We start from the raw sequence: 18,058 nt of genomic DNA, 5'->3' as shown, positions 1-18,058 counted from the left end.
CACTGTGCTCATTACAGAGGAGAGCTGTTCTTGGACACTGGGGAGGTCGGTGAACTCAGACACTTTTAGAGCAACACTAGGGTCATATGATATCCTCTGCAGCTCCCCGACATCAGAGCCCCTTGCTCCAATGCCAATCACAAAGATGCCCTGCTTTTTGAGAGCAGAGGCTGGGGCATCAACACTGGCAAAAGACCTTCCGCCATTGAGTAGGATCAACATCTGTGGGACACCTTGCAGCCGTCTACTCCCGGAGGAGTTTGTAAAGACATTGTCCCTGGCGTACTGGAGGGCTGCCCCAGTGTTAAGGGGTCTACCTCCTCTGTGTCTCAGCCCCCTGATTGAATCCACAATATCCTCTTTTGTGGTGTATGTGTTCAGATGGAAATGGGCCTCTGCATCTCTGCTGTACTGGACCACAGACACGCGATCTTTGTTTGCGCCCACTTTCGCCCACTTTCAGTTTCTCCACCACTTTCTCAACAAAATCGAGCATGGCAGGGAAGGCATTCCTTGTGCCATCAGAACCATCCAGAAGGAATACGATATCCTTTTTGGCAGTGTCAACTGAGAAAAGATAAAAAGGCAAAGAAATGAAACAACCATTTCAAAGACGACGTTTGTGAACTAATCATCATAAAGTAAAACTCTATCTCCTCTCCTTTTTTTTTAACTGCTTCAGTTGCACATGGCAAAAGCCAAGCCGAAGCGTCTCCTTTACTGCACAAATGGAATATGATCAACACTCAGACTTTATTTCTCTCCCTAAGTGTAGGCGAAACAAGTCACAGTTGGAAAACGGTCTCGCTAGTTAACATACCAAGTACTGTGGGTGATTCTGGGCTGACGTCGATAACTGCAGTCTCCAAGGAGGACTGAAGCTGCTGCTGGACAGTGGGAAGGTCAGTGAATTCAGACACTTTTAGAGCAACACCAGGGTCATGTGATATCTTCTGCAGCTCCCCAAAATCAGAGCCCCTTCTTCCAATGCCAATCACAAAGATGCCCTGCTGTTTGAGAGCAGAGGCTGGGGCATCGACACTGTCATAAGACCTTCCCCCGCTTAGCAGAATTAGCACCTGTGGAACTCCATCCAGGCGCCTGCTTCCAGCAGAGGTCGCAAAGACATTATCTCTCAAGTACTGGAGAGCTGCTCCAGTGTTGAGGGGTCGCCCGCCTTTGTGCCTCAAGCCTCTGACGGTGTCAAGGATCTCGCCTTTTGTTGTGTATGTGTTCAGATAGAAGTGGACAGCTGGATCTCTGCTGTACTGAACCACTGAGACTCGGTCTTTGTTGTCATCCACACTGAGTGTCTCTACTACTCTTTGCACAAAGTCTTGCATAGCTGGGAATCCTGTTCTAGTATCATCAGATCCATCCAACAAGAACACAACATCCCTCCCAGTGGGTTTTTTCTCCACTAAGAAACATAAGAATTCAGACATGATTAGGTTCCTATCTTAAACTTTTCCTGTGTCAAAGTATGACGGTAAATGTTTCCCCCAAGGTTCATACAACCCTCCCATAGCTAAGCTGGTAAAAAAATATTTTTGTCAAGGTGTTACTGGTTGGGATTGGCACTAGCAACCCCGCAACCCTCATGTGGATGACAAAGAGGGAGACAATGGGTGATGGATGGACAATTGGATTTTACATCTTTGCATAAATAAGTCACTTTCTTACCAGTTACTGTCGGTGTCATGGCCGTGGCCCTTACTAGCACTGTGCTCATTACAGAGGAGAGCTGTTCTTGGACACTGGGGAGGTCGGTGAACTCAGACACTTTTAGAGCAACACTAGGGTCATATGATATCCTCTGCAGCTCCCCGACATCAGAGCCCCTTGCTCCAATGCCAATCACAAAGATGCCCTGCTTTTTGAGAGCAGAGGCTGGGGCATCAACACTGTCAAAAGACCTTCCGCCATTGAGTAGGATCAACATCTGTGGGACACCTTGCAGCCGTCTACTCCCGGAGGAGTTTGTAAAGACATTGTCCCTGGCGTACTGGAGGGCTGCCCCAGTGTTAAGAGGTCTACCTCCTCTGTGTCTCAGCCCCCTGACTGAATCCACGATATCCTCTTTTGTGGTGTATGTGTTCAGATGGAAATGAGCCTCTGCATCTCTGCTGTACTGGACCACAGACACGCGGTCTTTGTTTGCGCCCACTTTCAGTTTCTCCACCACTTTCTCAACAAAATCGAGCATGGCAGGGAAGGCATTCCTTGTGCCATCAGAACCATCCAGAAGGAATACGATATCCTTTTTGGCAGTGTCAACTGAGAAAAGATAAAAAGGCAAAGAAATGAAACAACCATTTCAAAGACGACGTTTGTGAACTAATCATCATAAAGTAAAACTCTATCTCCTCTCCTTTTTTTTTAACTGCTTCAGTTGCACATGGCAAAAGCCAAGCCGAAGCGTCTCCTTTACTGCACAAATGGAATATGATCAACACTCAGACTTTATTTCTCTCCCTAAGTGTAGGCGAAACAAGTCACAGTTGGAAAGCCGTCTCGCTAGTTAACATACCAAGTACTGTGGGTGATTCTGGGCTGACGTCGATAACTGCAGTCTCCAAGGAGGACTGAAGCTGCTGCTGGACAGTGGGAAGGTCAGTGAATTCAGACACTTTTAGAGCAACACCAGGGTCATGTGATATCTTCTGCAGCTCCCCAAAATCAGAGCCCCTTCTTCCAATGCCAATCACAAAGATGCCCTGCTGTTTGAGAGCAGAGGCTGGGGCATCGACACTGTCATAAGACCTTCCCCCGCTTAGCAGAATTAGCACCTGTGGAACTCCATCCAGGAGCCTGCTTCCAGCAGAGGCCGCAAATACATTATCTCTCAAGTACTGGAGAGCTGCTCCAGTGTTGAGGGGTTGCCCGCCTTTGTGCCTCAAGCCTCTGACGGTGTCAAGGATCTCGCCTTTTGTTGTGTATGTGTTCAGATAGAAGTGGACGGCTGGATCTCTGCTGTACTGAACCACTGAGACTCGGTCTTTGTTGTCATCCACACTGAGTGTCTCTACTACTCTTTGCACAAAGACTTGCATAGCTGGGAATCCTGTTCTCGTACCATCAGATCCATCCAACAAGAACACAACATCCCTCCCAGCTCTTTTTTTCTCCACTAGAAAACATGACATTACAAACTTACATTATGATGGTGAAACATTCAAGTGTTTGATTTTAATCAAACTTATTCTTTCTTTAAACATATTTGTATTATATAATTAGTTAAATTAGTTATGTTGTGCCATTTCCGTATCTCATGTTTTGTTTTGGGAAGTCCATCACAAATGTACTATGTCACTTGTTGGTGGACATCTTAAACAATGGTTTTCTACTTTGTTGTGATTGCATTATGTCAATCAATTTAAAATATCAGTTTTACTTTCTACAGAAAATTCTGAATGGCTGAAAACAAATTTGAGATATTATCAGACCCAAGAGAAATTCATATATCTTGACATTGATCTAAAAATGAAAACTTGAAACTGAAAAATGTAAATGTATTAAATCATCACTAGCTAAGGTGATTGATTTAAATCATTATTAAAACAATCTTAATTCTTACCATTTTTTGTTTCTTCCTCAACTCCCACTTGCATTATATGATTCATTAAACGTTGATGAATGTGAGGGAGATTACCAAAATCTGGAACTGAATAAGTATAATTTCTGTTCGAGGAAATTACTTGCATTTCAGCTAAATTTGATTTTCTTGATCCAACTGCAAATGTGACAACTCCTGCATCCTTTAGCATACTTGCTGGTCCTTGTGGAGAATCTCTAGATCTTCCACCAGCCAATATGACAAGTATTTGCTTTGCACCTTCATGATGTCGACCTCCAGCATTTGAAACGAAGACATTATCCTTCACAAACTGGAGTGCTGCTCCAATATAATGTGGCCTCCCACCTTTTAGTTTCAGGTTTCTGACATACTTAAGAACATCTTCTTTTGTGTTGTAAGTATTCAGATTAAAACTGAGTTCAGCATTGTTGCTATACTGTACAACAGCAACTTGATCTTTTCCTTGGTCCAGGTCAAAGTGGTCAACCATTTTTGCAACAAATTCTCGTATAGCAGAGAATCTACTCCTGACATCATCAGATCCATCAATGAGAAACACAATATCTCTATTTATTCCTGAGCTTGATCCTGGAAAAGCCCACAAACATACAATCATATTAATTGTATTTATTTCATCAGGAATAGGATTACAATTGAACTGAAAACCAGGCAAACATACAGACATGCACACAACATGAATGCATGTTTTTACTCACCTACACCAGGGATGAATGTGCCTTTGTGAGATGCAATGGCTGAGAGCAAACGTTCTTTCATAAGGGGAATGTCAGACTTCTCCTTGATAAAAAACAATGCCTTTGGACTCTGAGCGAATTGCTCCAGCTCCATTCTGTCTGCATTATTAACCCCAATATTGAAAAGGACAATCCCAGCCTTTCTCAGCTGGTCCACAGGAGTCAAGACATCATCGTCTGATTTTCTACCACTTAAAAGAATTAATATCTGTGGGACTCCCTGCTGGGCTCTGCTTCCAGATGAAACAGTCAACACATTGTTCTTCACATAATCCAGGGCTATTCCAGTGTTCAAACTGGAACCGCCTTTGAGTTTCACATTGCTCAAATGACTCATGACGGCATCTCTTAGTGAGTATGTGTTCAGTAGAAAATTAATTGTGGGTTCTGTACTGTACTGAACCAAAGCAACTTGTACTTTGCTTGGACCAATTTCTGTTTGCTTGACAAATTCTCTGACAAAATCCAAAACAAGTATTTCACTTGCTTGCGTTTCATCAGATGCATCCAATAGGAAAACAATATCAGCAAGTTCTAATTCTGCAATTCTGTCTGAAATGGATACAAACAAATATTTACAATAGTAATGTATTTGCAGCATACAGAAACATTTAAAAAAATATCTCAATCGTAATCATTTACTTTTTATGTGAGGTTTAAGTGAGCATTATTGTTCTTACCAATAACACCTGGAATTTGTGTTGTTTCTTGATTACCCTTCAGTGCTGTTTCCAAAGACGGATGTAAACTTTGCAGATTATTGAAGTTTGTGACATGGAAATAGTGTGCAGGTGTCAAAGAAATGGTTTGCATTTCCAAGGTATCAGCATTCTCTGTTCCAATACTAAATGTCTTTATTCCATTTTCTTTGAGCGACTGTGCTGGTCCTCTGACATCATCCCCTGATCGGCCACCACTAAAAACATACAGATACTGGGGCACTGAATCTTCACGTCTGCCACCAACAGAAGCAGCAAAGACATTATCCTTGACAAATGCCAGTGCTTTGCCAATATTGAGTGGCCGTCCCAACTTGTGCCTCATTGTTCTAATAGAACTCATCACATCATTCTTGGATGAATAGGAATTCAAGTAGAAATTCACCGTGGCATCACGGTTATATTGAACAACAGCCACTTGGTCTCGATTTTCACCTATATTTAAACTTTCAACAACTTTTTCTACAAATCCTCGTATCTCTTCAAAGCCATTCCGTGAGTCATATGATCCATCAATAAGAAACACTACATCATTTTTCTTAGAATCTGCAAAAAAAAATAAAAATGTGGAGATTAAGTTTTCCTCTCTTTTAATTTCCTCTCTTTTAAAAAAAACCAATGGTGAAGAGATAAAATCATGATATATTACCAAAACCATTTGTGGGAACCCTTTCTTCTATATGGTGGGATGCCTCTCTCATCAATGACAACACATCCCGTGTAGCAGAGGGAAGTTCTTCATAATCAGTAATTGAGAGTGCATAAGTGGGTTCACGAGATATGGTCTGAAGCTCTAAGGTGTCAGCATGAATTGTTCCAATGGCGATTGAGATGATGCCAATCTCTTTCAGCATTTTGACTGGGGTTCTTATGTCATCTCCAGATCTTCCACCACTCAGCAGTACAAGTATCTGTGGAACTCCTTCTTGGATTCTACTACCTGACTCAGAAGTAAATATGTGGTCCCTCACATATTGAAGAGCTGCTCCAGTGTTGTGAGGATAGCCACCTTTGTGACGTAGACCTCTTACTGCTTTGAGCACATCATCCTCTGTCAAATAACGTCCCAAATCAAAATTTATTTCTGCTGTGTTACTGTACTGAACCACAGCCACATGATCATTGTTTGCATTGATGTTTAGCTCTGTCACTATTCTCGCCACAAAGTCTTGAATATCTGGGAATCTTTGTTGAGAGTCATCAGAACCATCAAGCAAGAATACAACATCTCTTCTGCTGGAATCTGGAATCAGACAGGTAGGTAAATAAAGTTATGATGATTACATTTGTGGTGATAAGTCTTATTGTGCTGCAAATGTTCACTAATCCTATATGCACTACTTGCATTGCTATTTTAACAGACCATTTTTCTTGACGCAGTTCACACCCCAGCACAATTCACTATGTCTAGTCTATGCTTGACAGAATACAGTAGGATATCTTAATACAGTAATATTGATCAAACTACCAAGGGTTCCTTTATTAATGCTGAATCAAAATGAGATAACTAATCAACACAACTGTGACAGTGCATTAAATGTGTGATGTGTAAGATCTGTAAGGTCATTGCAATCTTACCATATGATGTCGGTGTGAGAGCTGGGGTTTCACCATTCTTTGTGTCAGTCAATAATGGTTCAATCTGTGAAAGACCACTGGAATCGGCTGCAAAGAAAGCTCGACTTGATTCCTGTGAAATTGTCTGAGCCTCAAGAATATCAGCACTCTTTATTCCAAAGACAAACACCATCACACCAATTTCTTTTAGATTTTCCACAGCTTTTCTGACATCATCATTGGACCGCCCACCAGTTATGAGAACCAAAAACTGAGGAACTCCCTGTTGGTGCCTACTTCCAGAAGAGGCTGTAAAAATATTATCCTTGACGTACTGGAGGGCTGCACCAGTATTGAGAGGTCTGCCTCCTTTATGCCTGAGATGTTGCACATTGTCCACAACATTCTGTTGTGTTTTGTATGTGTTCAGAAAAAAATCTGCAGAGGGGCTCCTGCTGTACTGCACCACTGAAACACGGTCATTGCCATCATCCACATTGAGCTTCGCTACCATTCTCTCAACAAAGCCAAGCATTCCTTGAAATTCAATTTGCATTTCATCTGAGGAATCCAGTAAAAATACAACATCACGCTGAATGGATCCAGTTTGACCTTGAGAACCATTAATAGACAGAGGGATGGTGCTCAGTTAATTACACACTGAATTATTAGGTTGATAGATAGATAGATAGATAGATAGATAGATAGATAGATAGATAGTCTTACCTAATGCACTTTGTGATTTTAGCCTTGGCTGCTGTCGAGGCACCCGTTTCACAAATGACATAAGTTGTTGGTGGATGCTCCCAATATCATCAAATCGAAGTACAGTAAAAGAATAGGAAGGATTATGTGCTATCATTTGGAGCTCAAGTATGTCTGCATTTCTTGTACCTACACAGAATGGAACAACCTTGTCCTGTTTTAGAGCCACAGCTGCACTTTCAACATCATCCTCAGATTTTCCGCCACTCAATAGAATCAATATTTGAGGGATACCTTCTTGGTGCCTACTCCCTGAGGTGTCAGCAAAGGCTTTCTCTCTCACATAGTCCAAAGCTGTCCCAGTGTGGCGGGGACTTCCCCCTTTATGGTTCAACTGCTGGATAGCATTAAGAACATCTTGTTTTTCCATGTGGGTGTTCAAATTGAAATGTGTCTGTGGATCTCTGCTGTACTGGATCACAGAAACACGGTCTTTGTTTTCACCAATGCTGAGTGTTTCTACCACTTTTTGGACAAAGCTTTTCATTGCTGGGAAGCCTGTCCGTGTTTCATCTGACCCATCCAATAGAAACACTATGTCTCTTTGAGGGGACACTAATTCAACTAGAAAAGAATCAGAAAACGTTGTTTAATAATCACAGACCATCAAACAACAGTGCAATCATTATACTTGTATGATGAAATTATAGTTTAAGCTATTGCAACAAGCAGGGTGTTTAAATGGCAAAATGTGGAAAAAAATTGAAGACTAAAAGAATAACTGACAAAGAAAATGAAATTAAAAGGTACGCAATCCCTGTTCTCAAAGAAAAGGTGGCAGACGCTGAAAAGATAGACTTTTCTTGTGTTCTTCAATTCTGAAAATTCAGGCAATGATGTAGTTATCATTGGCTCAAGAAAGAGCTTAAGAATAAAAGGAAAACAAGTAACTCCAACTGACTCCACTTGTGAATGTCCAAGGCACATGAAGAAATGGGCTAAGTGCCCAACAAGAAAAGGTATAAAGGAAATTGTCTACCTAGGGGAGACATTTTGAAGAACATGAAACATATTGACATTCTACACAGGATGACCCAGTTTCATTGCAGTTCATGAAACTGATCGCCGTTCTTCTGAGGATGATGCAGTTTCATTGCAGCACTTCAAAATATGATCGACAATATGAAAGGCCTTAAGAGGTAAATGGGAGTGTGATTCAACTACAAATTAGAAACACATCTTACCTACAACGGTACGTGGTTCAATTTGTATTTTTGACTGGACAATTGCAGCTACATCTGGCTGAATGGACAGAAGTTCACCAAAGACAGGCAGATTGAAAAGGAATGTGGATGAGAGGGCAATTTGTTGAAGCTCCTCCTGTTTTGCATTTTTCATTCCAATGGCAATAGTTAAGACACTGATTTGTTTAAGCTCTAAAGCAGCTCTGCTAACATCATCATTGGATTTGCCTCCAGTCAGTAAAAGCAGAATCTGAGGGACACCCTCTAGTTGTCTACTCCCAGATGAGTCTGTAAAAACATGGTTTCGCACATACTGAAGAGCAGCCCCAGTGTTCCGACGTCTTCCTCCTTTATGGCGAAGACTTCTCACTGCATAGATGACAGCCTTTTTGGATCTGTGAGTTTTCAAGTTGAAGTAAACTGAGGTATCATCACTATACAGCACAACTGCTATTCGAACCTCATCTTCATCAGTGACAAGCTCTTCTGCCATTCTTCTGATAAACTCACGAATAGCAGGGAGTGCATTTCTGGAGTTATCTGACCCATCGAGGAGAAACACTATGTCCCTCTTTTTGCTCTCTGCATCAACAAGGTGATACATGTACAGACAGAAAGAAAATTTATGGACTGCACATTGAAGATTTTTGTACACTTGTTCCTCATTAGAATGACTAATAAGAAACTCAGACAAAATGCAATGCAAGCACACAAATGACCTCTGAAACTGCTTTTTGAAAAAGTATTGCTCAAAAAACTAGACGAAAGATAGATAGACAGATAGATAGATAAATAGATAGATAGATAGATAGATAGATAGATAGCTAGATAGATAGATAGATAGATAGATAGATAGATAGATAGATAGATAGATAGATAGCAGTATTCATAATTGTGCAATAGAATGATGTACCAACATTTGCCATCATCAATCATTATAAATGTGCAGTTCTTACCTACTAAATCAGAGGTTTCAGTCACTGTTTCCTCGTTTTTTTTGTGCATGTTCACTGTAATAACAAGCTGTGACAGGATTGAGGACAACTTGGAGAAATCTGCAACCTTGTACACAAAACCAGGTTTGAAGGCAATCATTTCCAACTCTGAAAGGCTGGCATCACCCACTCCAACTCCCACTGAAATGATGTCATGCTCTTTGAGAGCAAATGCTTGGCTCTGTACATTATCAGTAGATGGTTTGCTACTTAGAAGAATTAAAATCTGGGGAACTCCTTCTAGTCTTCTACTTCCCAAGGAAGAAGTGAAAACACTGTGTCTCACAAATCGGAGAGCTTCCCCAATATTATGATGCGTTCCTCCCTTGTGCCTCAAATTTTGTATGGCATTCACAAGGTCATTCTTTGTCTTATGAGAATTTAGATAAAAGCTGACTTCAGGATTATCAGCAAACTGAACCACAGATACTCTGTCCTGACCCATGCTGACAGAGAGGTTCTCCACTATTCTCTTGACAAAGAGTTTCATCTCTTGGAATCCATGTATTGTGTTATCAGAGCCATCCAGTAGGAACACAAAATCTCTTTTAACAGCATCACCTTGTTTTGAGGCATAACACATAATAGTCAGTTGTTGTGTACCAAAATAGCAGGAGAAGAACAACATTTTTAACATGCTCATGAGATTTGAGATTTCCCTTACCTTGCTGAAGAACTATAGATAGCTGTTCCTTTGGAAGACTCACATAGGTATTGAGCTTTTGTGGTACAGTGTTAAGGTCACTGAATTCTCTCACATTGAAGGCAAAGGAAGGGTTGTGTGAAATGGCCTCAATCTGTCTTGGGTCTGCATCCCTGACACCAACACCAAATGGTACGACTCCCCCTGTCTTCAGTGCACCAGCAGATTCCTTCACACTATCTCTGGATTTGCCTCCAGTCAAAACAATCAGATATTGTGGGACATTTTCTGCTGCCCGGCTACCACGCTGTCCAGCCAAGATTGTGTCCTTCATGAATCTTAGAGCAGATCCTGTGTTCAGACTACGTCCCCCAGCAGGTGTCATTGTATTGACAGCTCTCATCACCTCATCTTTGGTTTTAAAAGTGTTAAGGTAGAAATTTGGTACTGGCCTCTCACTGTGTTGAACCACTGCAACCCGCACTTTGTCGATCCCAATGTCAAGTGGTTCAATTACTTTGGCGATAAAATCCCGGACATAGGGAAAATATGCTCGCACATTGTCTGTTCCATCTATGAGGAAGGCAACATCCCTCTCATTTCCTGAAACAACTGAGAGAAAGCAAAAGTTATTGTTACCAGGGAGTTCTACATGTTTATTATAATCACATTTTAAATGGCATAAATGGCAACTCACCAGTTTCTTCAATTTCCTCTGGGATGTATGATATATCTGTATCGCCAACCACTGTTATTAATTTTGGCATGATTATTTCAGCCATAGCTGGTATTTGAGAGAAGCTGCTTTCATGGAAAGCCAAATCTGGAACAAAGGCGACTGTTCTCAGAAGTTCGCTATCTGCTTGCCCAGAGCTGACTGTAAAGGTCAAAACGCCACCCAGAGCCAACTGATCAGCTACACTTTTAATCTCATCTTGGGAAGGACCCCCTGTGATTAGAACCAACACCTGCTGGACTCCCTGCCTTCTACGTGACCCTGTTGATGGCTGGAACATTTTGGAAAGGGTATGTCTCATGGCTGCTCCTGTATTCAGAACTGAGCCTCCAGTCAGCCTGAGTTGAGAGATTTTGTTCACAACATCTTGCCTATTGCTGTAGCTGTTCAAATAAAATTCAATTCTTGGATCTTGAGCAAACTGTACAAGACCAATCTGGACCCTCTCAGGACGTACATCTAGCTGGTTGACCACGTTGATGATGAAGTCTCTCACATAGGGCCAGTTAGCACTGCCAATGTAGTTTGAGCCATCGACAAGGAAGACAATGTCTCGGACCACTTTTTGGGTCTCCACTGTAGTTATCTCCACCACTAAGGAAAAGCAGAGAAAAAAATAGCCATTTGTAATAACAGAAATGTACCCTACCCAGGCAAAACAGTTTATATTTCTGTCAGATGATAAGTGATTGTTTTTTAAGCTTATACATGTTTAGTCCCAATCTCTTGTGTTCTCTTTGCTTTGTGCTTCTGGAAAATCCCTTACTTTTGCCATTAGACATAGTTTCAATTTCATCATTATCACAATATTTTTTTTTTCAGATCAAATTGAAAGTGTAAATCAATGTCTAACACTTGGGTCCAAAATCTCAAATGTGTTCAGTTAGCTTGGAACAATTTTTCATGCATCCAAAGGATATAGAAATTGAATTACCTAATTTTTAATTAATTAAAACTTGCATTTGGATTCCCACTTGTTTATGTACTGTATAGATAGATAGATAGATAGATAGATAGATAGATAGATAGATAGATAGATAGAGAAAATGTGTTTTGAAGAAAACGTATTACCTGGTTCAGTGGGTATTTCAGTAACCACGACACCAGCTAGAGTGGAAAGTGCATTAACAATTGGCTGTGGATTGCGAGTCATTCCACGGAAGTCCCTCAGAACGAACACAACACTGTCCGCAAAGGCAATCTGTTTTAGCTCCTGCTCATCAGCTGATTTGGAGCCTGCAGCCATAGTTAATACACCCATTTGTTGCAGAGCCCTAGCAGGTTCTATCACACTGTCACTGGATTTTTTACTGGTCAACAACAGTAAAACCTGGGGTACCCCCTGCTGAAGACGACTTCCCTTATCAGGCCGTAGCATATTTGTCCGTACAAAGTCCAAGGCTGCTCCAATATTGACCGTCTGTCCGGGTCTTGGTTTGATAGTGCCCAGTGCAGCAGCCAAGTCTTCCCTGGATCTATAGGTATTGAGATCCATCTCAAGTCGGGGGGAACTGCTGAATTGGGCTATACCCACTTGTACTTCATCTGGACCAATAGGCATGGTGTCAACAAACTTTTTGATGAATTCACGTATGGAGTTGATGAGAGTTGCACCCATTGTACTATCAATGAGGAAAATGATGTCTCGTTTTCCAACTGCCAAGACTGTAAAGAAAAGCGAAACAATATTAGTAAGAGAATTAAAGCTTGGTTTCAGATTGCTTTTAAACTAATCTTTTCAAAAATAAATCTCTAAATGGTAACAAAGCCCTCCAACTTTTTTTCATGTTATTAGAGTGATATATTTGAATTATTGAATTATTTATTTGGAATTTATGTTATTTAATAATGACCTACAGAGGTATTCCTTCTAAATGTTATAATAATTTATATACTGTATATATTGGCTGATTTATAGAGAGAATATTTGTGTTAATTAATTCAATTAAGATCAATCATTCTTAAAACACAAAAACATTTGTATTCCTATTTTCTCAAATATAGGGGAGCCATGCACTTAGATTTTATTCTTGGCACTGCTATTTTTGTCTATGTTTAGGCCCAGGTCCATCTGTCCTAGTCTGTCTGTCTGTAGAGGTTTGGGTGATGTAAATGTTTTAATCTGCCAATGTCCACGACAGTGCACAGCAAGGCACATGCTCCCTGTATCACAATACATTCTAGTCTAGTTGGGAGCATGTTCTAGTTTTGGTCAGAAGAGGCATCAAACCTTGCTTGAGGAGGACCACCTGTGCTCAAAAATGGACTACTCAGGGCTCAAACAACCCAAGGACATAAAAAAGGGAGCAACATCCTGATTGCAAATTGTTACTTTTGGAATTGCATGTGAGACTGAGTACAGTCTCATACATCTTCACTTTAAAAGTAACCGGAGCCATGGCCATATACCTACATGCAAAAATGTCTTAGGGGTGCTGTGGGGACATGCAGCAAGGACAGTATGACTTAGTCCTTACTTGTACAGGTAACACAAGTAAACACAAATGATGAAGTGATGCAAATTTTGCCAGTAAGGTAATGAGAAAAACAATTTCATGTTAATATTTTGATTGTTGGGAATGCACCATTAGAGGTAATACTTTAATCTTATACTGTAGTAGTACAATGTTATCTTATTCCAAGAACATACAGTAGTTATTTCAAACTGAGCAAAAATTATACTGTATCTTACCTTGAGCACTACATTACATACATTTCTAGCTTTTCATTTAGTAAGTGCCCTTCCACAGTGTCTTGCCAACATTTACAGAGAAGTTACATACCTTCTGTGAACTCAGTGTTAACAATAACGGTGCGCTGGACCACTCCTTTAATGTATGGGAGCAGCTGTTCACCCATGTCTGCCACTGCTCTGAAATCAAGGGCTGACATGACAAAACTTTTGTCTGTAGCAACTGCTTCAAGATCTTCAGTGGCAGTGTCACCAATCACCAGGCCAAATGTGATAACACCAGCCCTCTTAAGGGCCCGGTCACCAGCACCAGTATCATCAGTGGTAGGCCCAGCACTGATAACCAACAGCATCTGGGGCACACCCTCATCTGCCCTTCCCCCGGCTGTCTGGCTCAAAAGGCTAGTGGCCACTTCCTCCAAGGCGGCCCCCAGGTTAGAGTCGTCGCCCCCTGAGTAGGTGAGTCCCTTCACAGCTTCCAGGACTGACGATTTGCTGTCATAGCTATTTAGATAGAACTTTATCTCTGGAGAGGAGTTGTAAAAGGCCAAGGCAACACGAACAGTGTCCCTGCCCACATCAAGGTTCTCAATGATTCTCAAAACCAAATCACGCACAAAGGGGAAGTTTGCTGCTCCAACATTCTGTGATCCATCAATTAAGAATACTAGGTCAGCTGAATCTTGTGCTTTAGAGAGAGAGAGAGAGAGAGAGAGAGAGAGAACAAAACAAAATGGAACTTGTGAAAGCGTTAACATAGTGAGACAGAGGCAAAGAACTCGTGCTAGCATGACATTCAAGTAACATTCAAAGAAAACCAATCATTAACAACAGTGAAAAATGAATCATACTGCATGTATGCTGAACCAAGGAGATTTTCTATAGTGTAAATACATTTTATTTTGACTCATTATTATTTTTTAGACCCTGTCACGTCAGCCTTTCTCAATTATGGACTGGTTAAGGATTACTCAACTAGATGAATTATTGATAAAATGCTGTACAGAAGTATTACAGTCAGTTTAAACTATTTTCTCAAGTAAGGATAACTCGCTTATTGAATCAGATTTGACAGAAATTGTTATAGGAAAAAAAAAAAATTAAAGTGCTGATACCTGAAAACTAAAGCATTTCAAGTTGTAGCTAAACTAGGGCTTAGAAAGACTTTGAATGATAATAAACTGATATCTAAAAAAATGATTGTTTAAATAAATTAAATTAACTGTATATGAGGAATGTGTTGTATTAAGTGATAAAATCACAATAATGTGTCATCAGACATTATAGAAAGATGTTTGATTGAAATACTGGCTTCAATGACAACAATGGTACAGCCAGTTTATTTACAATTCAAATTTTAATTTGTGGGTCATGGATTGGTTCCTAAATCAACAACAACACTGAGTCTGGGGAGGAGAAACTGGGGACAATCTTCTTCAATATTTTTAATTTGGATAACAGAACCTGTTTTAAACTCGAGTTGCAGTTACTTATAACAACTGTAAGCTATTGATTTATATGTTCCTTGTTTAAGCTCCATTGAGTTCAGCCATTCCATGCAGACTCTTGTTACAGACCTCAAATGACTTGACCAGTCATGACCCTGTGGCCCATCCTTGATGTTCACAGTTGTTGCACTGTTTGAGAATGTATTGCATGTAATCTTTATCAAAATGAGTTAAATCATGTGATGTGATGTGATGCTGCTTCAGATTTCTTTCAATTGCAGTAATTCAGGGACAATTTTTAAAAGTTGGATGTGCAATATTCTCAAAGCAGTGCCTCTGCAGTTCAAGGATGATTGCAAGCAGGTTCATCACCGTTTTAAATACGCAATATTTGCACATGTTTTACACAGAAAGACATTGTGACTGATAAAAAGAAAACACATATGCAAGACACAAAAGCGGTGGTGCGTGGTTAGCTGTTGTTAAAAGCTCATTGATTTTGAGTGACCTTTCTTAAAAGCAGGGTGTCTTTGAGACCTTGTTTATCTTTAAAGGTTTTGTGAATTACATGTTTTTTTGTCCTCTGTCTCCTGCAGTATTACACCTAGGCATCATGTGAAACTCTTAATCTATGTAGATTATTCCTGATGCCAACACAGCACTAAAACAAAGACAAAGAGATATTTAAAAGCATCTGAGATGGGATGGTAATGTTTTGTCCTTAACTTCTATTAAATGTGATGTTGCTTTGCTCAAGTAGTATTTGTGACTGTATTACAAACTGAGCACCCTAAAAAGATATAGTGGGGTGTCAATCATGCACATTCTAACGTGATTTCTAAGGCAAAAGTGGTAATATTAAATGTGATAGGACAAAACAAGTGATGTTAATTTTACAGGTAGATTGTGAAAGGTTACTGTGGTTAAAACAAAATCACTTGATTGTGTTAATAATGAATTCCAGACATGACCACATGTGCAGTATTATATTTTTGCACATGTAGACACATTAGTACAGTAGTGATGCTGGTCCCATTTCATTACCTGTCCCTCCTCCAGCCATAGGGGCCTCATTTGCCACAGGAGCCCCCCATGACCGGGTCACTGCGCCGCAAAGCCCCACTACTAAATCTTGGATTATTTTCCGCAAGGAGAGAAAAGAGTCTACACTGAACACGTGAATGTCATGTGGTTGACTAGCCATCTCCCTGAGCTCCGATTCCACTGCATCCTGAACTCCAACTGCAAACACATCCACGCCTGCCAGCTGCAGCACCTGAGCTGGCTCGGACACGTCATCCTGGGATCTCCCATCTGTTAACACCACCACGACCTGCGCCACTCCTTCAGCAGCACGGCTGCCTGCTGCAGTGCTCAAGTGGGTACGAATCAGGAATTCCAGACCCAGGCCAGTCCGGGTGCCCCCACCACGATAGGACATGGCCTTGACGTGTGCCAGGACTTCCTGTGTTGTTGCATAGCTGTTGAGCTGGAACTCAGTCTCAGGCCTTGTATTGTACTGCACAAGGGCAAATTTAAACCTGTCCCCTCCAACCTGGTGCATCGATTCAATCAAGCTGTATAAAAAATGTCTGACATGCTCATAGTTCTCCTGTCCGATACTCCATGATGAATCCACTAGAAAGTATATATCAGCTGGCAACCCATGTGCGCAATCTTCAAAAGAGAGTGTTTGGAGGACAGAATTGAAACCAGTGAAAAAGATGCTTCGTGTTTGGTACCAACGTTTTCTTTTGGTACCAGAACATTAATACAACTGTGATGGTTTCATTAAAATGTTTGACTGCACAGTTTTATTTTCTCATTCAAAGTATCTTACTGGCACTGACTGGCACTTTAGATCTATTTTTGTATAAAAACACATTTTAATAATTGGAAAAAATATTGTTTTAAATTCAACCACAATGTAAATTTTAATGGAAATATATACCAAGTATTTGTGGTTTTGTTAGATTAGGTACAAATGAACATTAAATCATTTTGAAACAGAAAAACACCATAGAAAATATATATCTCATTGAGCATTACTGAAAATTGGACCATGATTACAAGCAGAAAGATCTTCTGCAACTGGCATACACCACTAAATGCAGCTGACATGAACTATTACTTTAACTTACCTTCCTGAGCATCAAGTTTTGGGAGGAGTCCTGCAAACAGGACACCCAGGAGGGCACAGAGCGGTAACAACCGATGTCTCCTCATCTTCATAAGAAGGGGACACCTGCAAAAACCAAAAAATTTGTAAATTAATGTTTTATAGACAAATTCCTGTTTTAAAGGGGGCCTGTTTTAAAAGGTTTTACATGTTATTTTCACATTTGCAGGCATATATATATATATATATATATATATATATATATATATATATATATATACACTTCCTTCTCCATCTGCTCACGTCACGTACGCACATACATGCGCCAGTACAGGGAAATAAACAAACATGTAGGATTATTTCCATGGGACGGACCTTCAAGCTGCTCTGGCAGCTCTAATAAACGTACAGGAGTCTTTCCATGAAATGTACAGGATATGTACAGATAATATTACTGAACAGAGAAGGATCTGTAATCTGTTTTGTAGTCCAGTGTAATCTGGAGTAGTAGTTCAACTCCTTCATCTGACCAGATGAAATTCATGAAATGAAAATGAAATGTTTTGCTTTTTGCGGAGCAGAAAGAAGATTCTGCGCATGCGCTCATACATGGCAGTGTTGTGTGATAGTGTATCACAGCGCCACCTAGCCGCCTGGCATGCATACCCAATCGAATTCCACACACGTTTGCGTCACCGTATGCAAGCAGATTTCCTTCTGAAAACGCTCGTCTAAACGCGGAATAAAAAGTGAAGACACGATGCCACTTTTGCGTCTTCTATTCAGACCGTCATCATGTAAACGTAGCCATAGTCATGCTCATAAAAGTAAAACAGAAAATGAGTTATGGTGGATACAGGAAGTAAAT

At 40.6% G+C, this 18,058-nt stretch overlaps 2 protein-coding genes across 2 annotated transcripts; both read right to left on the bottom strand.

The window, feature by feature from the left end:
- Positions 1-11: 11 nt before the first annotated feature.
- On the bottom strand, positions 12-7,912 carry LOC122765172 (collagen alpha-3(VI) chain-like). Its single transcript, XM_044019299.1, has 11 exons — positions 7,335-7,912; positions 6,630-7,220; positions 5,701-6,294; positions 5,013-5,597; positions 4,294-4,884; positions 3,578-3,658; positions 2,531-3,130; positions 1,684-2,277; positions 821-1,420; positions 448-567; positions 12-37 (listed from the first exon to the last, which is right to left on the bottom strand). The coding sequence occupies exons 1-11, from the start codon at positions 7,858-7,860 to the stop codon at positions 12-14; spliced, it is 4,908 nt and encodes a 1,635-aa protein (XP_043875234.1). The 5' UTR covers positions 7,861-7,912.
- Positions 7,913-8,540: 628 nt separating this feature from the next.
- LOC122765170 (collagen alpha-3(VI) chain) lies at positions 8,541-17,297 on the bottom strand. The gene is made up of 9 exons (XM_044019296.1): positions 17,213-17,297; positions 16,922-16,934; positions 16,116-16,822; positions 13,715-14,311; positions 12,003-12,596; positions 10,893-11,525; positions 10,217-10,807; positions 9,514-10,113; positions 8,541-9,187 (listed from the first exon to the last, which is right to left on the bottom strand). Exons 1-9 carry the CDS (start codon positions 17,295-17,297, stop codon positions 8,541-8,543), a joined length of 4,467 nt encoding a protein of 1,488 aa, XP_043875231.1.
- Positions 17,298-18,058: the final 761 nt, after the last annotated feature.

This window comes from Solea senegalensis, linkage group LG2 (genome assembly GCF_019176455.1).
Source record: "Solea senegalensis isolate Sse05_10M linkage group LG2, IFAPA_SoseM_1, whole genome shotgun sequence".
NCBI lineage: Eukaryota > Metazoa > Chordata > Actinopteri > Pleuronectiformes > Soleidae > Solea > Solea senegalensis.
The sequence above is the reverse complement of the archived record's forward strand: the minus strand, read 5'-3'. Positions and strand labels throughout refer to the sequence as shown.